Source organism: Chlorocebus sabaeus, chromosome 7 (genome assembly GCF_047675955.1).
Source record: "Chlorocebus sabaeus isolate Y175 chromosome 7, mChlSab1.0.hap1, whole genome shotgun sequence".
In the NCBI taxonomy this organism is placed as follows: Eukaryota; Metazoa; Chordata; class Mammalia; order Primates; family Cercopithecidae; genus Chlorocebus; species Chlorocebus sabaeus.
In genome coordinates, this window is record NC_132910.1 from 69582426 (window position 1) to 69608381 (window position 25956).

Below are 25956 nucleotides of genomic sequence, written 5' to 3' on the forward strand. Positions count from 1 at the left end.
TATAATTTTATATCATTTTTATATTTTGTTCATAGTAATGAGTAGACTACTTCAGTTTAAAATAGAATAATGCTGAATAAAATCACTCTAGTAATGAAGGGTTTAGTGAAAAGGATATGATCTAAGCATATTGCTGGGTGCTTAAGCTTTTTACAAGGGTTAGGCCAGTAATAAATATATTTTTAAAAGGTGGGAATAATAGATGAATGTATAATACTGTTCTCATAAACATCTGCAAAATCTGGTTTATAAAAACAACATAAAAGATGACAAATATCACTGCTTATCTTAAGTATATAAAATATCATCTAGAAATAAATTTCCCCTCTTTACCATATATAGGCATAATTAGTATCTGCCATCTGTTTCAATGTATCTTTTATATGTTTTAGTGTTTGTTTCTAGAATATAAAATAAATACATGAAATGGCAACTCAAATCTGCAAATTCAGGGCTAATTTAGTAACTTAAATCATTGTATTCTAGTTGACTAAGAGTTTAGTTCACAGTAACTTTATTTAGCTTCTAAGGCCTAAGAACAAGACAGGTTTCTTATATATAGTTTTCCTTATCAAGTTTTGTAAATGTACATTAAAAATGCAATCAAGGATCACAAAGCAAAGTTCAAATTCATATTTAGTTTGAATAAGAAGAAAGGCAAAAAGAAAGAATGTTCATTTTACCAAATTGTAAGACTTAAAGCATTGAACACACAAAAAATACGTTCAAATAGATTTGGAATCTATATTTTAACCACTGAAAGAAGAAAAATAAGAGACTGAAATGAAGTGAGTAAAATAGAAAAAGAAGAAAGATATGATCTAAGGGGAAGGAAAGATAGGAAGGGTAGGCTAGAATGTTCAACTGGGGAACAAAAGAATTGAGAGAGAAAGAAGGGGAGAAGAAAGAAAGGGAAGATATTATAATTGTCAGCAAATACATATATATATATATATAATATGTGTGTATTATAATTGTCAGCAGTATACATATACAGACACTTGTGTATGTATATTATATATCTTATACCTAGGCACATCCTTCCTCACACCAGGGTCCGGCATCTGACCTAGAAGTCCCATTTGTAACTTCATCATGTCCAGCTGACTGAATTCCCCCTCCCCCATCCAAACCGTCCCTACCTTGTAAGGACCTAACCTATCCCTGATGACATTGCTGTCAGTTCATTCTTTTGCCCCCATAGTTAGGTGTAGAGATCCACCAACAGGCCTGTCTTCTATTTCTGAGTGTCATCAGGATGCACATATTACATGGTTCAGTTGTGCACACCAAAAAGCTTGCTCATGTTATGAGAGTAGTGATACCAAAAGAATTAGATAGCTAAATTTCAAAAACTTACCATTGGCTAGATGAGTCTAAATTTGAACCCAGTAGTTCTCTACCTCTGCTTTTACAATTAAGAAGAATCTCTTGCATTCAGATGAAGCATACAATCATGGGGTAGTCAATGAATAAAAAATTGTATATCTGCTTATGCTCCAAAAAAGCTGGGACCATGAACATGATAAGGCAGTCCTTCCAGATGTCAGCATTATGATTAAGAAAATAAGATTTAGTTGTGGGCCCAACTGTATTAAGGAAAGGGAGAAAGAAGATAAGGTGTGATAGAGTAAAAGGAGTGCCTAATTTGGATCTATATCCTTAAGCTGGGATCTACCACTAATTTCATCTGTGAAAGATCATTTACAAATCTAACAACACTACCTTCTGCCTAGTTGAAGTGAACACTCAACTACTGTGTGTGTGTGTGTGTGTGTGTGTGTGTGAGAAAGAGACAGACAGAGGAGACAGAGAGAAGGAATATAAGAATCAGAATTTGTGACTGAGAAAGAAAAAAGAAAGAAAAATACATTAAATACTCAGCATGGTAAATATTTTATAGGATATAACAATTAAAACTGTAATTCAAAATAGCTTTACTTATCAGAAGTAGGATATTTTATCAGTCTGCTTTCTAATGAAAGGGCAAATTAGAGATCTACTTTACTATGATATCTCATTTTGAATAACAATCATTATCTTTTGGGAATCTCAGATTTGGATTTTGAAAACCAAAGACTTGTTTGAGAAATAATCTGTTTCTTTCAATATACGTTCTGGCATAGCTTCACTAAAAGTGAGTGCCCTTCTTTTGACAATTGGTGATCTATGTGCCTGAAGGGTAAATTGGATATATTTTATGTACTAGATACTAGTTCCTTTGATACATACAGAATAAACTTCTCTTTCCATTTAACTTCCTTTTTCCAACTGACACTTTTTGCCGATTTATTGCAAGCTAAAGGATAAATAGATGTATGTGTTTCATGTAAACTCAAAAGTATCTCGCTAGTTTTAAAGTGCTAAAGAAACTATTTTCCATTATTTAATTCTCGCATGTATAAGGAACTGGTTTTATCCTCTGAATGCAAAAAGGATATATCTTTTGGAAACTTTTTAATGCCATTCATTACCTGATACATTTTAAAAATTATGTATTTCAGGCCCTGCTTCATACTCAGAATCTTTTGCGTGCACAAATCACAAATTTTACATTCAACCTGGGATTTTCAGGGAAATTTTACCATACAGGTAAGAAAAAGGGATTAACTGTTCTCATTAAGACCTCTCTGATCACTCTATTTAAAATTGAACACTTCTCCTGTCCACACCTTCCTACATTCCCTATGTTCCTCCCCAGCATTTTATCATTCAATTCCATTTAACATGTTATTTTTTAATTTTTGTAGAATATTAATGGTTTGAAAGTTTATGGAGCTATCTGATGGCCTTTCATTTTTATTGAATTATAATCTACATATATAAAAGTACATAAATAGTAAATGTGATATTCAGTGAATTTTCAAAGTGTACACAGCTGTGTAAACAACAGGCAGAACAAGAAAGAGAACACGTCCAAAATCTCCACTTCTTGTGCCCCTCACAATAACTAGCTTCTCTCAAAGAAAAGTAGGATCCTGACTTCTAATATCATGAATTAGTTTTGCTTGGCTTTGCGAGGTATGTAAAAGGAATCACACAGTAAATATTCATCTGTATCCAGCTCATTTTGTACAATGTTATTTCTGTTTCAGAGATATTATTGTCTATAGGTTATGATTCTTTACTTTTCCTTGCTGTACAGTATTCCAGTGTTTGAACATACAAAATGTACTTATCTATTCCATTCAGCTGTAGATGGTTGGATGTTTCCAGACTTTGAGTTTTTCTGAATAGAAATATTCATAACTCCCTGTTATGAACATTTTTATACCTGTCCTTTAAAGGATTTGAGTATTCTTTTCTGTTAATCATCAACTAGGAATGGAATTGCTAGTTATGGACACACTTATAATTAGCTTTAGAAGAAAATGCCAGTTTTTCAAAATGGTTGCACCTGTTTATATTCCCAACAGTATGAGTGTTCCTGTTGCTCTGTATGCTTGCCAGTATTTGATATTGTTTGTCTTTTTAATTTTAGCTTTTCTGGTGGACATGTAGAGATATCATATTAGGGTTTTAAAGTACATTTCTCTGAAGAGCAGTGAATGATCTTTCTTCATATTTTGACCAGCTATTTGGATATTCTCCCTTGAGGAGTATCTGGGTTTTCTGCTTTTACTTAAAGATTTGTAGAAATTCTTTCCTTGAAATTCTTTTACAGTTCCACGTGTTCCAAGTATTTTATCCTGCTGTCTGGCTGTCTTTTAATTTTCCTTATGGCGCTTTTAATGAACAAAAATACTTAATTTTACTGTCATTCAATTTATCATTTTTTTCTTTAATGATCAGCCTTTTCTATCTTATTTAAGAAATCTTTGCATACCACAAGAACATGAATATTGTTTTTCTTTTTGAGACAGGGTCTTGCTCTGTTGCCCAGGGTAAAGTGCAGTGGTGCAAACACAACTCACTGCAGCCTCAACCTCCTAGGGAAATCCTCCACCTCAGCCTTTTGAATAGCTAGGACTAGGCCCATGCCACCATGACTGCCTGTTTTTTTTGTAAAGAAGAGGTCTTACTATATTGCCTAGACTGGCAATGTATAAATCTGTGATATATCTGGAATTGATTTTTGTGTATATATCAGATCGGGTCAATATAGTTTCTTTTTTCATAAAAATATCTAACTGGTTAGCCAGACATAGTGACATGTGCCTGTAGTCCCAACTACTCAGGAGACTGAGATGGAAGGATCACTTGAGCTCAGGAGATCTAGGCTGCAATGAACTATGTTCATGCCACTGCAGTCCAGTCTGAGCAACAGAGCAAGAATCTGTCTCTTTTAAAAAATCTAATTAGCACCCAGTATTGTAAAGACCATCTTTTCTCACTGCTTCATAGTGTCATTATTATCATAAATTATATGACCATGTAACTGTGGACTCTCATTCTAGATTTCCCTATTAAATGTGAAAAGAAATCACTCTAAATATTGAGAATAATTACAAAGATTTTTCACAAATATAATTAAAATGAGTAAAGATATTTTGACTTGCCTCAGGATAGCCGAACACAATTTTGTAATTGAAAGAAATAATCTGTATTTTTAGAAGTTAAAAAAACAGATTATATGTATTGGTATACTCATATAATGGAATGTTCTGCAGTCATTAAAAAGAGATAATTTTAAATGTAAACCATATAGGAAGAGCTCTCAAGAAACACTGAAAAACCAGTGTACAGTACAGTGATTAGAACATGCTCCTATTTGTATAAAAATAAAGGAGAAGATAAAAGCTATACAAAAATCAAGGCATAGTACAGTGATTAGAATATGTTCCCATTTATATAAAAATAAAAGAGAAGGTGAAATCTATACAACTCTACGTATAGAACTCTTATAGCTTAGAAAACTCAGTTACTGAGTAGTTAAGTAACTTGTACTATACAAGATTTCTTAAATAAGATAGAAAAGGCTAACTGTTAAAAAAAAAAAAGATAAACTGAATGATGCTAAAATTAAGTATTTTTTATATAAGAGCTAGTAATACAGGTATAGGATATCTGTGAGAGAATTCATAATAAACTGGTAGGAATGGGTAACCATGAGTGTATTAGTCAGATTTCATGCTGCTAATAAACACATACCTGAGACTGGGTAATTTATAAAGGAAAGAGGTTTAATGGACTCACAGTTCTACATGGCTGGGGAGGCCTCACAATCATGGCAGAAGATGAAGGAAGAGCAAAGCGGTGTCTTACATGGCAGCAGGCAAGAGGGCTTGTGCAGGGTAACTCCCATTTATAAAACCACCAAATCTCGTGAGACTTCTTATTCACTGTCATGAGAACAGTATGGGGGAAACTGGCCCCATGATTCAATTATCTTCACCCAGCCCCACCCATGACACATGGGGATTATTACAATTCGAGGTGAGATTTGGGTGGGGACACAGAGCCAAACCCTATCAGTGAAGAAGAGAATTTGAGAATCAAACAAGAAAGATGAAAACAAGAGTTTTTACTAATTTTTTTCTGAACTTTTGCATTTTATAACATATATGTGTGTTAGATCTAAGTGAATAAACTCATAAGTAATTTTTTAAAGTGATATAATATTTAAACAAGTTTATTAGTTTTCTACAATTGCAAATACTTTTCAAACTTTTAATTTGATAATATGAGTAAGACTTACTTTGTATGTATTTGATGAATACCTTCGAGGGTTTAATAAACATATCATGCTGAGAATTTTATCCGTATACTAACATCAATATAATCTCCATATGCACATAAACAACATAAATAGTAATTTTATTTTTATATAGAAGTAATATTGTATTTCTAGAGCAAGTGAATTTCCATTTGTTTCCATGGAAGTTACAGAGTCATAAGACTTGGCTATAGTATTTTCCTGTTGTACTATTGTGTAACGAATACAATATGTATAATCATACAACTATATATAACTCTCACCTATCAATTTGAAAATTGTGTAGGTTTTAAGAACAACTTTAACATAAGAAGCTCTGAAGCTTTTTATTCCCCCTGAATTTCTTAGTTCAATACATAAAATACACTTTTTCTGTGATTGTTTTAAATATTAACAACTGGGAACTTCATGATTTATGTTTGACTTTGTTTTACGATTCAATGAGTTAGTTCTTATTGTAACCTCAAAAATAAAAACATAATTAGACATCTATTTTAACTCTTTTCCTTATAGGAAAGTTCTGCTACCTTGGCAATAGATATGTGAAGTGAGAACTTTCTCTTTATGTGCGGAAGTTTAGTTCATCTTTCTAGCGAAGTTAGACTCATAGCATCACTAACTTTCACGATGGAGAGCCCCAAGAGCTTAAGGAAACAGAAGACTACCCATAACCTCTTCCTAAACTTCTGAGTTAGGATATCCTAACTTCAGGATGATTATCTTAGATTCTTTGACACCCATTATATAAATGAAAATTATCATATGGATAAAAAAACCATCAGGGCAAACTTAAGGTGAAATATGTGGTATGTTTAGGGGGAAAGGGAGATAGTAGGAAGAGACATCACAGCAAAACCAGGACAGCCCAGATTTGCTCAAGAAATACAAGAAAACACTCCTGACAACTCCATTATTTTTTTGTCCATCACTGAATACTGGGGAACGATGCTAGCCAATTCATATCATTCCTTCTCATCTCTGCAAGGTTTGTCCTCTTTCTTTACTTGGGCACTTCCCACAGCTCATAATAAGAGTATCCTCTCCCTAAATCAGAGAAAGTACAACACAGGTGGAAACGGAGGCCAAGGTTTGAAAGGGTCTTGTTATTGGTGTATAATATGAGAGTTTCCACAAAACTGTAGCCAGGGTTGTCTAAGGCCAGTTAAATCGTTTTTTAGAGGGAACAGATATAAAATTTAATATTTGATCTTTCAAAACTTAGATGGGATAAAATGTAATTGAATTATATTGTCTTCCTTTCTAAATGAAGAAATTGCTATTCCTTTTTCTATAAAAAATTCTATCCATTTTACTCAGTCTTGAAGGGAAAAAGAAAAGTGGCACTGTCATAATAGTAATACTTTATGTCAGAAGAGAGCTTTATCTTGTTTGATTTATTTTAATTTTTGAAGGTTATGTGAATTTATGTAAGAAATAAAGGGATAAAAAATAAAAATCATAGTTCCCTTTTAGTGCTTTGCTAAGCACTTTTCATGTACTTTTCCATGGAATCCTAGAAGTTAAAAAATGTGTTAACTTGTTTTCTAGATAAGAACATAGAAACTTAAAGGGTCACATAGCTAGTGAAGTGTCAAAAAATAGTCTTAACCCATCCTTGATTAGGGAAGCTGAATGACAAAAGATTCTCCTTATTTATAGATTTGTTAGTTTTTTATGTTTCCCAAAATCACTGAGATCCAATAGTAACTATACATTCTAATTATATTACAGAAGAAATTAACAATGGGAAGAGCAATGTTATACTGAATGAGTAAATGCTGATCTTATTTCTAGACTCCATGTTTGGCCAGTGAATGACAGTTAAGGGCCCTGAATTTGGAGTTGCTCAATCTGAATTAGAACTCAGGATTTCAGTTCAGGCTCCGTCTCAAACCTCTCAGTGACATGGAGCAAGTTACTTCACCTTTCCAAATATCAATTCCCTTATTTGTAAAATGAAGTTGGCAGCGGCCCTCACCTCATGAAGTTGTTTTGAGAATGAAGTGAAATGATGTTTGTAAAGTATCCAACACAGTGCTTGACATAACAACACAACATAGAGTCTCAATCAATGATGATTTTAAATATAATATCAGAATAGGAAACACTACAGATAAAATAGTGTAGAGACCAATTATTTAAATAAATATATTAAAAAATAAATTATAGTTTGCAATAACTTTATAAGACTTCAGCATAGTTTTGTGACAAGTTAAGAAATGGCACTTAACACTATGGAAAGGAGTTTGGAAATTTCTCAGAAAACTTAAAACAGAACTAACATTCAACCCAGCAATCCTATTATTGGATATTATTATATATCCAAAGAAAGCAAATCATTATACCAAAAAGACACATGCACTCACATGATCACTACAGCACTATTCACAGTAGCAAAGATGTGGAATAAACCTAGGTGTCCATGTGTCCATCCAATCCAATGGTGGATTGGCTGAAGAAAATCTGATACATATACTCCATGGAATACTACACCACCATAAAAAAGGAATGAAATCATACCCTTTACAGCAACATGGATGCAGCTGGAGGCCATTATCCTAAGTGAATCAATGCAAGAGCAGAAAACCAAATACCACATGTTCTCATTTATAAGTGAGAACTAAACAACCGGTACTCATAGTCATAGAGATGGCAACAGTAGACACTGGGGACTAATGGCAGAGAGGGAAGGAGAAGAGTAAAGGCTGAAAAACTAACTGTTGTGTACTATTCTCACTATCTGAGTGACGGGATCTTTCATACCCCAAACCTCAGCATCATGCAATATGCCCAGGTAACAAACCTGCATGTCCCCACTGAATCTAAAATAAAAGTTGAAAAGAAAATAAAATAAATATAATCTGCATCTTCCCAGAAAAAGGAAATGACACTTAAAATTGAGGAATTTGACTTCTTGTTCTTCTCTTTTCCTCCAGTTCTAATAAAGGTGGGCAAAGTGGGGAAGCAAAGAGTTGGCAAGAGGCCACGACAGTCCAACCAAATGTAATTAACCCACAGTTAATTACACTTCAACTGCTTTTTAATTTAAAAAATTTTTTTTTTTTTTTTCCGAGACTGAGTCTCGCTCTGTCGCCCAGACTGGAGTGCAGTGGTGCCATATCGGCTCATTGCAAGCTCCGCCTCCCAAGTTAATGCCATTCTCCTGCCTCAGCCTCCCCAGTGGCTGGGACTACAGGTGCCCACCACCACGAATGGCTAATTTTTTTTTTTTGTATTTTTAGTAGAGATGGGATTTCACCGTGTTAGCCAGGATGGTCTCGATCTTATGACCTTGTGATCCGCCAGCCTCGGCCTCCCAAAGTGCTAGGATTACAGGTGTGAGCCACTAAGCCCAGCCCATAATTATGAAAGTAATAAGCAAGAGACATTTGTTTTCAATGTAATTCTAATGTAAAACATTCTCAAAATAGGATTAAAAGAAATCAGATAAGACAAATCTATAAAGAGAAGACATAAAATCATGCCTAATATGAACTGAGACAAATATGTCAGAAGGCAGATATTATTTGTCTAACTCTTGCATGATTCAAATGTATGAATATTTTAGTCACAGATTTCACCATGATGTTCAGGAAAGGACAACAAATGCCTGAGCTATCTTTTCAAAGAACCCTGAGATCTGCTGCTCTGTTCTGATAAATAATATTTCAGCAGAGTCCAACTTAAAAAACATGAATAAAGGAAAGATAACAGGAAAGTTGCAAGAAAAGATAGGAATTATAGGCAACAAGGAATAGAGCTTAAAAGCGGTAGGAGAGGAGACTTCTTATAAACTAGGGAATCTCAGCTCACTGACATTGCAGGGTATGTGGAAATCAGGAATGAATTGATTTCTGGGAAACTCCAAGAGACTCTGCCTGCTCTCAGTGTGAGAAAATAAAATGGCAACAAATAACTGACACTAATACAGTGTCCTGGAGACTACAAAATGTTAAGCAACAGGGAGTATCTTGGATAGAAGCAGAGACGTTTAAATGCAGGGAAACTAAATGACATCATTCTTATGTCAAGCAAAACATGTATTTAAGATCACCAGTCACACCTACAAAATGCTTCTTTACTAAGTCACCTTATTTATTATCACCTCAAATTTAGAAGGACCCAAGAACCTGCCATGGTTAGGATCATCAGAGTTTCTAAACCCCTGAATCCATCTTCCTATTTTTCTTGCCTTTCTCTCCATAAAATTTCCCTGAGCCATAAGATAACCGCTCAGAAGCTCCAAGAATGCTGGTGACTCATTCATTAATCAGGCCAATGAGTTAATATAATGACTTGGTCAGTTCTTGAACACAATGTCACCTCTCCCACATAGCACATGTGAAAATTACCTCCTCCTTTCATGTAGTATTGTAATGAGGAAAAAAAAAAACTCAAGGAGACATGCAAGGAAACACAAGAAGAACTGAAGTAGGAAATACAGGAAGAAAAGAAAGGGGCATTATAAGTTACCCAATATTGCCAGAATTATGTAGACACTATCTCCCCCAAAAAATAAAATAGGTACTGCTGTCCATCTTTTTACCTACGTGAATACAGACATTAAAGAGATCATGTGACTTGGCCACACAACTCAAATGTGTTGGAACCTACAAATAAACTAAAGCCTTCTGACTTCAAAGGCTATACTCGTTCTACTATACAATGGTAACATAAGTGTATATGAAGAAGAAAAAATAAAGAAAATAAAACATTAGATTTAAAGATGTAATCTTTGTATGTAGTGGAGAGGAAGTTCCTTCATAGCAGCAGAGTACTTAAGCATATGAAAGTCAAACTGAAGACTGTCCTTGAAGGATTATGCTATTCCACTCACTCTATAGCACTCAATCTTTGTTTCTCCTGTATAAATTTGAATGACCATGAAACCTCTTAGTATGCCTTCATCTCCAGTAAAGGTTTTCAATGCCCACCAAATCACAGGACCTGATTCTTTTCCTGCCAATAGACTCTGCCTCCCTTCTCTTGAGAAGTTGAATGAACAATGTTAACAGGGACTGGGTTTAGAATGACTGGCAGCAGTCCATTCTCCATCTTTAGCCTGTAGGGCTCTAATAAAACAAATCATATCAGAGCTGCCATTGAAAATATGGGAGGAGATTTTTCTCCACACAGAAAGGACATCATAGGAAGAACCCACTACTCTGGGAGCTTATTGGATTAAATGTTGTGGCTAAAATTCAAGTGTGGCTGCATAATTGTATAATGACTAGTATTATGATATTCCAGGACAGTAGTGAGCACCTTATACTGTTCTTATTTTATGCCATAGTAAAGAAGCTATGCCTGAGGAAGTACAAAAAGGACTCAGCCCTTTTAAATAAATTAAAAGAACAGTGAAATTTCCCGCAGTCAACTGAACTGCAGGCCAAGGAAAATGGGAGAAAATAAAATGAGTTCAAGTATGAAACCTCCAAGAAACAACAACAGGGCTGACACTTAAGGAAATAGGAGTTTCGTGATAGAAAATCTTCTTCCAACAACTTGAGAGAAAGGACAAGCATATGGAACATGAGTACCACTAAGGAGCAGCTTGGATTGTTTTGATAGTGGTGACTATGATTTCACCACTTCGCAACTTCTGTCCATCACTTTCACCCTTTCTTCTTGTTTATCCTTCAGTTTTCTCTAATTTTCCCAATAACAATTTCCACATTTCCTTCTTTTCTCTTTCTTATGCATCAGTTTTCACCAAATACTAAGTAGCTTCTTCCCAGACCTAAGGAGGAACCTGAATAAAAGAATTACTTCGTTGTATATGCAGCCCGTGTCACAATGACCTACTACTTCTGAGGCTGTGACACACATTCCTTACTCATATTTCCTCAATTACATTTCCTACTTATCCCCCATTCTCTCCAGACTACCAATTGCACAAAAATCCTGAAAGTTAAGAGTTCTAATATCCTTGGGAATGGTTATATATTTTCATCTTGCAGTGATTTCAAATCCATGTCTCATATTTAATAACGTTTAAGAGTTTTACATGGTCTCTGATTATTTTCTGACTAACAGATTTTCCTTTGATACATTTGAGTTTAAAGCCTTACACATAAAACAGAATAAATGATGTCTTCTAAATACATATATGAGAATAGATTAGATAGATAGGTAGATTGATTGATTGATTGATTGATCATAGATCTGCATAACTGGAATTAATTGGATAATCTTTTTCCCCCCCAAAGGAACTGAAGAGGAAGATGAAGGGGATGACTGTCTGTTGGGGTCTGTGGATGAGTTCTGGTGGTTTCCTCACATGTGGAGCCATATGCAGCCCCACCTCTTCCACAACGAGTCATCTTTGGTGGAGCAGATGATTCTCAACAAAAAATTTGCCTTAGTAAGTAATTCACTTTGACTGTTGCATTGAAGTAGTGTACACTGATTGGAGAAATGAAAAGGTTATTATATTATGGCATAGCAGCGCTTTTAAGTAACTTTTTCATGTGATCATTTAGAAGATTTTGGTATCGCCACCTTTCAGTATGTGGCTCTTGAGTTTGTATTGAGTGCTTACCACTATACTTAATGTTTTGAAGGATCTAATTTAAGAGGGACTTCACAAGATACAAAATTTATGATGACGTTATGGTTAGAGCTCCTAAGACATGGCTCCTGTCCAGAAGGAGTTTCCTGCTGCACTGGGAAGGCAGAAATATGCACGTTAAACAATTCCCCAACAAAATAAAATATTTTTTCATGATCTAATGCCAAACCTCACAGACAGAAAACCCACAGTTCAAAGAAGTAAGTATCACTGGGAGTAGCCCAAGATGGGTTCTTCTGGAAATGAGATTTTAGATACATCCTGAAATAAGAATAATTCTTGGGTATCAGGATGAACTGGCATGAAATGAGGTTGAGAGAAAAGAGCAGGTAGGAGACCATAATGACTGCAGGAGGTAATAAAGACTCAATCTAAACAGTTAAAAGCATTGCAAACATATATGTTGTATGGATGGAACATTTGCTTAGCTGAAGCAAGGTGCACCATGTAATACTGAAGGGTTTATATTCAGGACAGGGAAATTTATAGTAAAAGTTTAAATAAGCACATTATGAAGAAAAATGTGCTTGTGATCAGAGAGAGTACCGAGGTACACTTACATGGAATGGTTTCTACACCAGTTGCTAGAGCTAAGAAGTTTTAGTTGGTTCTCACAGCACCTTACTCAAACATATACAAGACGAGGTTAGAATTTATACACTATATTTTTTTTTCTTGAGGATATATAAGACCAAATACTTTATGGTGGCATCAGGAGCCCATATTTGTCTTTTAGCTTCAATCTACTCCACCAAATAAACAAATAGCTTCAGGTGCACCTTTGCCACATATTGATATTTTGTCAAGAAAGCAAGAATAGTGCTCCTCCATGCTGATATTGTGAAAATGTTTTGATGGTATATGAAAACTCCTGTGAGAAGGAGAGTCATCTTTTTTCCTAAAAAATATAAATGGAAATAATAAACAGCATGTAATATTGGTAAAACAGTGCCAGAATTTGTATTAGAAAGTCCTGAAACTCATATCTCAATAGAGCAAACATTAATTCTGTCATTTCCAGAAATCTAGATTGCTGATACTGGCAATGTTCATCAGTAATAAATTATGTGGAGAAAAAATTACTTTGTGGTTTATTTCTAAATCTGTTGAGAAAAAGAGAAGGGGATTTGTGAGAGAAGAAAATACATACAGTAAAGTAAAGCACCAGTAAAAGATAAGATACTGAGAAGTGAGGAGTGAAATTGTTGTTGCTGTTGTTGTTGTTTTGATAGCTTTCCAAAAATAATGTACCAAAGCAGCTTTGATAAAAGACATGTCATTCACTGTTATATCTGCTGAAACTAGTAGTATCTAGAACAATAAGTGTTCTATTATTACCGGAATGAATCAATGAATGCCAATATTATGTTTATGTTTAAAACATTTTCAGATGTTTGGAAGTACATATTCTAAGAATATACTTAATACATATGCTAGAACAAGCATGCACAGGAGTTATATGCATTTTTCAGAATTCCCAACTAAAAAGCATCATGAATAAAATAATAATTCAAAAACAATATCTGGTCATTCTTAACCACCTAACTTAAATGTCAAGCAAAGCAGATTTCTTAGAAAAGTCATTCTGAACTACATGTTGGCAATTCACATTATTGTTTTTGAAGCAGTAGAGAGTAGTTGTAATAGATCTCCAGAAATAAGACCAAATATATTATTTAGTGTTTAATCAAATCCAGGACAAGTGGATTTCATTTTGTTGTGAGAGGATAGATATGAAAAAAGACTGAATCCAGAACCAGTCCCTCCCCAGCCATAACAACATGAAAGAGCATATATATATATAAAGCATTTGGGAACAGCAATTAGCATGTAACACTCAATAGATGGCAGCTGTTATTTTTATCATTGTATCTAGTATCATAAAATTGCCATCTTTAATTTTTGCCTAAGCTCCTGAGGTGTTTGGACAGACAGGTAAGAGGGACAAAAATCCTTAAGTTTAAAAGTTTACTTTGTATTGGGATGACATTTGTTTAATGTGAATTTAACCCAATTTCTAAGTATGTGTTAACTCTTTTACTTTCCATTAGGCATTAGGGTTACAAAACTGCATTGTTACCGACTTTAAAGATATAATAAGAAAAGATCAAGGGTTTCCAATTTTAACATATTTTTATTATTTTCTTAAATTAACCCTGAATTGTAGGTCTATTTATTCTCCCATTATAGATGAAGCAACTGAGAATCAGAGCAATGCAGTGATTTATTCATGATTATAAAACTCACTAGCAGTACAATTAAGACCAGAAATCTTAATGTTGCATAAATTGCAGTGTTAAGTCTTCTAGTGCTGCATAAATTGTGCCCCCCCAGGCTTCCTCCCTAGTCTCCCAACCCAATTCACAGGTGTGAATCAAGATTTCTTTTCTGCTGGCAATCCAAGGGAATATCTGGTTATGCTGGTAATACAAAGGGAATGGAGAACTTGAGGTGGAACTCACAGGGCAACTTTTCCCTCAGATTTTCTGAAGTTCCCTAATATAGGCAGAGTCTCTAAAATGTTGGAGGGGGTCAAAAGGGCGGGGAAGACAAAAAACTAAATCTGAGGAAATTTCCACTTGACCAAATATGTCTTATCATATATAGCTACAGAATCCACTTTAACTCAGTGAAAAGTACTCTGGAGAAAATCCTACTTCACCTCACTAGATGGAACAATCTAATGTTTAATCTGTGCTAATATTGCATTTCTAAATCAAATTATATCCTGCTCTTCTCCATCAGCTTGGAGGCTCTTGATTTTAAAATGAGTGTGGGTATTTCCCAATGAAGAAAATGAAAGAACATGCAAAGAAGCAGTGGGCTGTCTTGGGAGCAAATAGATGTTCAAACAAAAATGGAGGTCATGGATGCAATACTCAAATGGGTAATTGGGTTAGAGGACATTTAAAGTACCTTTCCAGCTAGGAGAATCTGAGACTCTGATCTAAAACTTTTGGGTTTCGGCCTTTGTTATCATCATTTACAGCCAAACACCTGCTATTTTCATTGACTTTTAACAAATACATCTTACCCATTATCCTTTTCCACAATGTGGACACAAATTTGATGTCTATTTTAACTTGTCTTTGAAAGCTCTAATAGTTTATTATGAAAGGTCAAGTAAATCCTTTAAGCAAACTTGCATTTGATGATTACACCCATCAGGAAATGCAGCTTTAGAGGTTGATTGGAAAAAAATTTTAGTTACCAAATATAAGCTAATTCACGGGTTAAACTGAAATTTCAACAGGGGATTTTTTTTTTTTTTTTTTGAAAGGTACAAATTCTGAGACGAAGATTAAATGTATCACTAATAATGACCTACCGCAAAATTTAAAATATTGACTCTACAGTTTTTAAAATAGAATAACGTATCATTAGAAAGGTAAAATAGTGTTCTATTTTAACCTCAAAAAAGTCTTCAATAGTATATACTCTCAACTGAAGAACTGTATCTAAATTTTGGAAAATGGTGGTTGTTACATTTTTAATGATAAAATAGTTAATAGATATTTCTATCATAGAACTCTTTGCCAATAATAGATGATATTTAATGCCTTTATAGACAATACTATTAAAGTTAGTAGTAGTAGAACGATGTTCATGGTAACATAAAATCTTACTGAAGATTGAACTTCTAATTGCATTATCATCATTCTTTTAAATGGTGTCCTTTTTGCCTCTCTTTTCAAAGTGCAGCAGAACCTGTTAATTTACATTAGCTGTAATGTCTATTGTCAATTATAAAACTTTTTAGATTAGTGAGCATGTTAACTTTTCCAATATGGAAATAAAGATTATAGTATCCAAATGTAATTTAAAATATATTGAAAGACTTGCTGGCTTAAGGAATGATCTTTTAATTAGTTTGCTTGCCAGCTAGAGAATGAATGAGTACTATCACTTTTATTTCAGTGATGCACTTTATAAAAAGGCATATGAGATTTTCATTTTACTGATATTGAGCACAAATTATAATTCTAGGCATCCTAATAGAAATAGAGAATTCCAGTTAGGTTGCAGAGTCCACTCAGCTGGTAGGCTGCTTTAGAGTAATCCAAGCAGCACAGTTTAAGAAAGACACTGGCCGTTGTTCAGAGCAAAATGACCAATATGATGAAGTCTATAATTTACTTCATAAAATGAACAGCTGAAGGAAATTAAAGAAGGCAAGAGATAAAAAAGAAGACTAAGGGTTATATTATCAGGGCTACTATTCAACCAAAAGTACTGGTATGGCTATGCCAGTTATTACAATATTGAAATGTGACAATACTTTACCCTTACCCCATTACCACATCAGATGCTTTCCCAAGGTGTCCCAAATCTCCCCATTTCTCAGGAACTAAAGGGGCTTGGCCCAGAAAGAGTCTCCAGCACCGAGCTGGTTGGTAGATATTTTTAGTATCATTCCAGAAGATAATCAGTCTGTCTTAAGATTTAGAAGGACTAGAATCAATATATTTATAAGGAAAGGTATCGAAGTAATATAGATTTAAGAAGTAGAGTTCTTCTAATCTAGATAAGATATGTATAGAGAATGGTACTCAATGTTCGTTAAATAAAAATAAAAGTAAATGTTTCTTCTAGCTCTTAAGGTTCTATCATTACTGTATTATAATGTACGTTTTGTTATTATTCAGGTATGGTGAGTCCAATAGACCAGGAGATGACTGCCATTGAAAAGATTAGTTTGTTATTCACAGTTTCCAAGAAAGAGGGTGTGCCATGGATGCCATGGGCCACAAGGGGAGGCACCAGGGTTGCTCAGGAAGCAGAGGGAGCAAGGGGAATATGTGGGCAAGAGTATTATTGTGGTTTCTGCAGGAAAGGTAAGGCAAGACAGGGTAAGCAGGCTCAGGATTGCCTACTTTGAATAATTTCAGTGTGTTCTGAGATGTAAGAGCTGTCTTTAGTCATCTGGTACTTTGCTGTGGGGTGATTAGATGAGGGAGATAGTTGCTCAACATATGAGAGTCTGATAAAGGAAGCAGTCAAGGGTAGGAGTTTTGAATTGCTTGATTGACATCTGAGAGTGCCCTCAGGGTGGTGTTTGCTATCTCTAGGAATTGGCTAGCCTGAGAGCAGCAACCTCTCCAAGGTTAGCAAGGCCCCAGATATCAAAACATCAGAAATACAGAAAATAAAGAGGCATGACGCTTTCTCTCAGTGATGTATCTCGAAGCATTCCACAGGTTTTCAAACCCCCTCATCATCCCAGCTGTCATATTCATACAATTTCTAATTTGTCATTCTTCTTCCCAATATATGCCCCAATCTGAACATTATTGTCCACTGATGTGGTGTTATCAAAGCAGAAAATAGTAAAATATTTTTCTCTTCATGTTCACTTCACTTGTATTAATGTAGCCAAAGATCACATTACATTTTTATACCACCATATCACACCTGTGTCTGCCAGACCCTCTGCCCATGAGCCATTTACTAAACCTTCAAGTATTTATTTTTATCCAATTGATTTTGTAAACTAAATGCTAGCCTTGGAATTACAATTGTCCCTTTAATATTCCATATTTGTTCTATGTTCAGTGTTTTAGTATATCAACCTCCTGCTAAAGACTGACTCTGTTATTTAACATGCTTTATATCTTTCCCAGCTTTATGTAATCCCTATATTTTACAAGTATGACTTTTGCATCTTCAAGTTATTAGTATTGTTGAACACAACATCATGATTAGAGCTTTGTGGTAGAGCAATACATATCCTTTAGCTGTGTTCCCCTGGCATATTTCTACCAATTGTTTCACAACTATTTTTTACCAGAATATTTTAAAATCTGTTTTTCTAAATTGAAATGTCATATCTAGTTTTGTTTGTTTGTTTGTTTGTTTTTGAGGTGGAGTCTCGCTCTGTCCCCCAGGCTGGAGTGCAGTGGCGCCATCTCGGCTCACTGCAAGCTCCACCTCCTGGGTTCACACCATTCTCCTGCCTCAGACTCCCGAGTAGCTGGGACAACAGGCGCCCGCCACCACGCCCGGCTATTTTTTTTTTTTTTTTTGTATTTTTAGTAGAGATGGGGTTTCACCATGTTAGTCAAGGTGGTCTCGATCTCCTGACCTTGTGATCCACCCGTCTTGGCCTCCCAAAGTGCTGGGATTACAGGTGTGAGCCACCGCGCCCGGCCCCATATCTAGTTATTTTTAGAACTACGTATTTTACGTATCTTGAACTCCAAGATAACACTGTCATCTACTCCGAAGTTCTAGCACTTCCGCATAGGTGGTAGAATCACAGAACATTAGAGAAGGACTGTTGAGGATGAAGATAAGCAGGGAAAATTGGATGTAAGTAGACATACTGGATTGCTATTAAATTAACAACAACAAAAAAAAAGGAAATAAAAGCTAGCTTTAACTAGTAGAAGTGGGATCATAAAGAAGTTAGATGTGAAAAGTATTTCTGACATAGATTCAATAAGGTTTTTTATCAGATGGATGATGAGGAAGCAAAAGAGAATAACAGGTCAAAAATAACATCAGGGTTTAAGCCTCCCACTTTTCTATCTGTGTGTTCTTCTTTAAACTTTTTGCAAATGTGAACTGCTGCTGCTTCTTTAGAAGTTCTATATTTCACCTACATGAGGATAACCCCTCCTACCCATATCTACAGTGGGGCAAAATGTATTCTCATTTGGATATATCATTGAACTTTTGAAAGTGGTTTTAATTGGAATTCTTTTCTTTGTAAATTCCTGTCCAGATTACCTTCTTTTCCATCCTATGGGAAGACTCCATACTCTCTAACAAGATAGACATTGTAGAAAGAATTCCTCAATTCCTTTCCCTTTTTTCTCTAACAGAAATACTAGATTTCATCTTCAGCACATTTATCTGGTAACTTAAATTGATTTCACAAAAAGAAAGATAAATTTAGCACATGTACTGCATGAAAATAGTGCCTTACTGTCCAAATTTATGTGGACACAAAATGAACTAAAAGCCTTTATGAATTCTCCTAGAAACTCATACTGGTGGGCTGGAGTCAGATGTGGGTATGAGGGTGGGGGAGGTCTATTTCCAGATCCATGCCTGCTGCTCCTGAATTCTCACTGTTCTTTCCTTTTACGCCTTTCATTTACTTAAGATGGAGGGCGCACTTGCATTCTGAGAGGTGGTTATAAACATGGCAGAGATGGAAGTGATGGCAGAAGAAGAAGTAAGAGTAAATTCCACAAGAGTGCTAACCTTGGCTCTGCTTTGGCATTTTCATGTCTCCCACTCCACGTTCCCACTCATTTAACAATTTCTTTCAGGTTTTTTTTTTTCTTTTGTACCAGCTCCTGCTCCTTTTCAAAATTTTCCATCCCTACTTCACTTCCAAATTTTCAGCCCACACCTAGATTATTGCAGCAGCCTCCAAACTAGTCTCCCTGATTTCCCATTTTTTCCTTTAATTTTTGCTCAGATCAGGAAACGTGAAACTTGAAATTCTGTGATTCTGTTTCCCCTGCATGAAACAGAACCTTACGGTTCCATGAGAAAGATTCTTGACTCTCTTAAGGAAATGTAGGAAGAGAAATTGTTGAGCTCCAAATATTTACTAGACATTGTGCTTCGTGCTTTCCATACAGCCTCAGTTAATTCTCCCAGTCACCTGTGAGGTTGCTTATTCTTGTATTGAAAATGAAGAAAGCAAGGCTTGGAAAACTTATATAATTTTTCTAAAATCACACAGCCAGTGAAAGCTGGAGAAAGGATTTTTATTCCCGGTCTGTCAAATTCCAAAGCCCATGTAACAACCATGGTTTGTAAAATTAACAAGTAGCCATGCCATTGATACTGATTGCTGTTACACAGACCTCATAATCAAAATGCTACTACTTCCTGAAGGAGTCACATTATTACACAATTTCAGAATACAAATCTGACTTTTTACAATGTTTTTCTCCTAAAAAGCTGTCTATAGGATTTATGTGGTTTCTTGTGTTTGCGATCTCAGTGCTGAAAGCATTACTGTCCTGGTGGCTTTTAGAAATACCAGAGGGTATACAGTGATTATAACAAAAATCGATATCAACATTTTATGCTTTCAGAAACATTAAACTTCACTTAAAATTAGTACTATGTAGACTTCAAGATTCCTAATCAACCTTGCATATTTTCAGAGAAATTAAATGTATGTGCAAGTACTCTGAGAATTTGAGGTTGTCCTGAATTATTTAAAGCTTTCTTATCTCTCAGAAACCCCCAAAGGTCCACATAAAATTTATTGCTTCAAAGTCTGAAAAAGCTGAATTAAACCAAACTTTCAATTCCTCCATTATGAATCCAGATAATTTTCTTTTCAGTTATTTTGCTACAGCATAAAAAGTAAGGCTTCATAAATTCATATTTTACATTTCTATAAACCTCTTATTGTGTTTACTTGAATGCACCCCGGCAATTCAAAAATACCAACCTGGGCTGTGCAAAGTACAAGTGTTTACATCATTCTTTTGAGTATTCTCACAAAAGTGCATCTTTTAGTGCTATGTTTACTTATGAGACACTCGACAAAGATATGACAACACTTCAAAAATTCTGGAGGGAACTCTAAGAGAGGAAAACAACATGCTCAGTTAAATGAAAATGTACTTGAAATAAATTTTATAATTGTTAGGGAAGACTGAGAGAAAATCTGTCACTCTTCCCCAAATAGTTCTTTTCTTTAAGGTTACAAGTAAAAATGAAAGTTAAAGCCAAGTATGCTACCTTTTGTAACCCTTTTTCAGTATTGGTATTACATTTTTAGCTTAACTTTTGTTACTGGAATTTCTTACTACATTTGGCTTACAAAATGTCATTCCATTTCTTGAAATAATTTAGCTGCTAACTTGGGATAATGCCTAAAGAGGAATATGTGGTGTTAAGAAGGGGCTTTTGCTTTTGTTATTGCTACAGCTCTGTCAGATTTATGGTACACCAGAGGTATTCCTTCCCTCCCACTTTATGTGTAATATCTAGTATGTATAATAGAAGAAATGTGTACTGTTTAGTAAGACATTGTTTTTAGACATGATTGATAATGACAATGTATCTTCTTCGAGGAATGTCTGCTGTGAAATAAGCATTCTGAGTTGTTTGAGGATAAAAGTAATGGTTAGAGGAGTCTTAGTTTACCTTGTTTGTTTTGTTTTGTTTTGCTTTGCTTGTTTTTGTTTCCCCCAAATAAAGTATACTGTTAACCAAATAAAAGAAAATCAAATGGCACTTGACCAATAACTTTGTTTATACCCTTCACTCTGAACAACTCTGTGAGATCATTAGTTTTATTACCCCTACTTGGCAAATGAGGGAATTGAGGCATGGTGAATTTGCATAACCTGCCAGGGTCCTCGGACCAATGCAGAGAAGCACTGAGATTGAGCCCAGGACTCAAATCTGTGCTCTCCTAAATCTGTACTCTCTTGATGATACTATGCTACTCCCTATCCCTAGAATTCCTGGTACAAGGATAATTTAATTGTCATGGGTTTGGCTATTTTGAGATATTGAAAGAATAAGACTCTCTTCTCACTATATACTAAATTAAACACCATACACTCATCTCTTTTCCGGAGATGAGTAACTCCAGAGTGATAAGGTGACACTTCTGTTTTATAAGTTGCTGTAATGACATTCGGTTTTACAAGATCTCATTATTAACACCTTTAACACTTTTATCCAAAGACTTTTGTTACTTTTATTTTATAGCCATATTTTTTGCTATCTTGTGAGACAGAGAATATCTCTTTCCTGGACTTTCTGGATCCATAGGAATATCACTACCCAGAGAGACTCAACTAAACCTCAAGTTCCAGATTTTTTTATAAGGGTGTCATTATATAGGCATGTTTGATTGTATTACCGGCCACGTGATTGAACTCAATTTCCAACTCCTCTCGCCTACCCTAAGGTCAGGCTGATATTACCTGGCTCAAAGTTCTCACTCTCTAATTACATGGTGGGACTTCCAGGCATGACTAACCTTCATCCTGAGTCATCTTGTTAGCATAAACTCAGATATAGTTTCAGGGTCTCACCATAAATAACAAAGACATTTCTATCACTCAGGAAATTCCACAGAGTTAGGAGTTATCTCCCAGGAATCAGGGATAAGGAAGACCAGACAAATTCTTTATTAATACAATAGCTGCCAGCAGGGGATGATTCTTGAACCCTTAAAACAAATCTACTAAAAACAACATTATCATCATAGAAATTTTTTCACATACCACCCAGCAAACCAAAATTCATATTATAAATCAAAGAGCACCATGTAAGAAAACTAGAGAAATATTTAGTGGTCAAATCCATAAATATTAACCAAATTTATGTAACTGTGTCTACTGTATTTTAGAAGATTATTCCTCCTTAAGTATGTAGAAAGAAAATTGTACATGGGAGTTTAAATTTGTTCATGGATTAAAAATAGTACATTCATATTTAGCATCTGAATATAAAATCATTTCTAAAACCACAAAGATTATGTCAAAGAAACACAGAATTATAAACCTGGACTTTAGTGACTACTTTTACAACCCTTTTATTTTACAATTTTTTAGAAAATTAAAAATCAGATTCCTATGCTAAGGTAATTAATTCTTTCAAGATTTTTAATTTCAAACCATACCAGAAATATTACCATTTATCATAGGAACATAATCTAATATTTAATAATCTTTGCATGTAGTACCAAACCTAAATTCCCTAACCTAATGATCCTGACTTGCCTCATTTTGTTGGAGGCCAAGAAGACAGTCAGCTTCCTTTGAATAGCAACTTTTACATATATTGGGCCATTTTGCCAACAGCCACGCCATTTCTTACTTTCTCCCAATGATTGCAGCTACTACAGGACTCCTTCCATGGGTGCCAGAGGTTCCACAGGTTCTTATAAGCTGAATTGTGGTGTAGACCATCAGTGTCACCTTAGGAAAACAAATCATCATTAGAAGCTTGAAAATGCTTCACAAATTCAAGGAAATAGTATCATAAATTTATTTTCTTCATATTTCATATACCTGTGTGTGTGCATGCACACGCGTGTGCCTGCACTCATGCAAGTGCCTTATGTATTAAAAGAAGCTAATTTAATTTTCCAAAGAGAAGGAGGCAGTTGGTCAGAATTATGGTCCTATCATATAGAAAAATATATTCTTTTCTTTGTTAAATAATATCTCAAATAGCCGTAGTTTTTAAGGAAGTGACAGTTTTTTCCCCAAAAAGCCATAGTTTTTAATGAAGCCACTTTAAAACTCCAGGGGGAAAAAAAATGTTTTTCTAGAATCAACTTCGAAATATACTACCAAATGTAAATATAGAGAAACTTAATCTTCAACCAATGTAAATTATGTATATAATTTCCCAATACTATGAGATAGTTAACCAAAACATGAACTTCTGTATACTGAGGAAATGGGACATTCCAACCAAAATGAACTCCAGAAAAGCATTTTGAAGTATTTCCAAATTATACTGTAATGAAGTTTGGGATTCGTTTTTCACTGTAGCATGCAGAATGTCTGTTTGATTTCCTGTCAATATGGAGTTTTCTGTAAATTACATTAGTTTGCATATTTGCTAATCTGCAAAATATGGAAATAGACAATGAGCCTTCTAGTCATTAATGAAAATACAAAGGTGTTTCTGTTTAGAAAAATTGAAATAGAGACAAAAACTAAAAGTTAAGTGCCATTTTTAATTACTAGCAAGAGTCTAAATACAAACCTATCATTAAAGACAGTAATAAACAATTTTTTCTTCAGTAATGAAGCTAATTGTATTTTTCAAATACCTAAATGCTATTTTTCTCTTTTAGTTTTTAGGAAAATTGTTCTAAAGACTACAACATTATTTTTTGCCTGACAAAATAGTATTATTTTCACATTGTCTATTTGGAAATATTTCAATGCATAATTTAGGAAAATCTTGTAATTTTTAACTTTATGTAATATAACAAATATATTAGTTTACAGAAATAAATAAAGGTGGCTTCATGGAATAATAATTTTCTTTAATTTTTAATTATTGTGGGCACTCAGTAGTTGTATATATTTATGGGATACATGAAATATTTGATAGACGCATGCAACGTGTAATAATCATATCATGAAAACTGGGATCTCCACCCCTGCCAAGCATTTATCTTTAGTGTTATGAACAATCCAATTATACTCTTTTAGTTATTTTAAAATGTACAATTTTTTATATAATTTTGACTATAATCATCCCATGGTGCTATCAAATAGTGCATATTATTCATGCTTCCTAATTATATTTTGTACTCACTAATGATGCCCACCTCCCCTGCAACATCCACTGTCCTACCCAGCTTCTGGTAACCATCCTTCTACTCTCTATCTCCATGTGTTCAATTGTTTTGTTTTATATACCACAAATAAGTGAGAACATGTGATGTTTGTCTTTCTGTGTCTTGGTTATTTCACTTAAGATAATGACCTCCAGTTTCATCTATATTGTTGCAGGTAACTAAATCCCATGCTTTTTTATGGCTGAATAGTACACCATTGTGTACTATTATTTTATACACACACACACACACACGTGTATAATTTTCTTTATCTATTCATTGGTTAATAGACACTGGTTGCTTCCAAATCTTGGCTACTGTAAACAGTGCTGCAACAAACATGAGAGTGCAGATACCTCTTTGATATACTGATTTCCTTTCTTTTTGGCATATACTCAGCAGTGGGATTGCTGGATCATATGGTAGTTTTAATTTTAGTTTTTTGAGAAACCTCCAAACTGTTCTCCATAGTGGTTGTACTAATTTACATTCCCACCAACAGCGTATGAGGGTTTTCTTTTCTCCACATCCTCTCCAGCATTTGTTATTGCCTGTCTTTTTGGAGAAAAGCCATTTTAATCGGGTTGAGATGACATCTCATTATAGTTTTCGATTTGCATTTCTCTGATGATCAATGATGTTGAGCATCTTTTCAAATGCCTGTTTGCTATTTGTATGTATTCGTTTGAGAAATACCTGTTCAAGCCCTTTGTCCATTAGTTATTCAGATTATGAGATTTTTTACTCTAGAGTTGTTTGAGTTTCTTATGTATTCTGGTTATTAATCTCTTGTCAGGTGGGGAGTTTGCAAATATTTTCTCCCATTCTGTGGGTTGTCTCTTCACTTTGTTGATTGTGTCTTTTGCTGTGCAAAAGCATTTTAACTTGATGCGATCCCATCTGTCCATTTTTTGTTGGTTGCCTGTGCTTGTGGGGTATTACCCACAAAATTTTTGCCAAGACCAATGTCTTGGAGAGTTTCTCCCATGTTTTCTTACTGTAGTTTCATAGTTTGAGGTCTTATGTTTAAGTCTTTAATCTATTTTGATTTGATTTTTTGTATTTAGTGATAAACAGGGGTTCAGCTTAATTTTTCTACATATGGAAATCTAGTTTTTCAAGCACCATTTGCCGAAGAGATTGTACTTTCTCCAGTGTATGTTCTTGGCACCTTTGTCAAAAATGAGTTGACTGCATGTGTATTAATTTGTTTCTGTGTTCTTTGTTCTATTCCATTGGTCTGTGTATCTGTTTATATGCCAGTAGCATGCTGTTTTGGTTAATATAACTCCATAGTATAATGTGAAATCAGGTAATGTGATTCTTCCAGTTTTGTTCTTTTTGTTCAGGATAGCTTTGGCTATTCTGGATCTTCTGTGGTTCCATATAAATTTTTGGATTATATTGTATATTTGTGAAAAATATCATTGGCAT

At 34.6% G+C, this 25956-nt stretch overlaps 1 protein-coding gene across 1 annotated transcript in view; it reads left to right on the forward strand.

Moving 5' to 3' along the window:
- Positions 1-25956, forward strand: part of LOC103236166 (N-deacetylase and N-sulfotransferase 3) — a 210918-nt gene that overhangs the window by 64188 nt on the left and 120774 nt on the right. Inside the window, exons 3-4 of the mRNA XM_007999649.3 lie at positions 2505-2592; positions 11866-12020. Of these exons, the coding sequence (XP_007997840.2) occupies positions 2505-2592; positions 11866-12020 (243 nt within the window). The remainder of the gene's footprint in view (positions 1-2504; positions 2593-11865; positions 12021-25956) is intronic.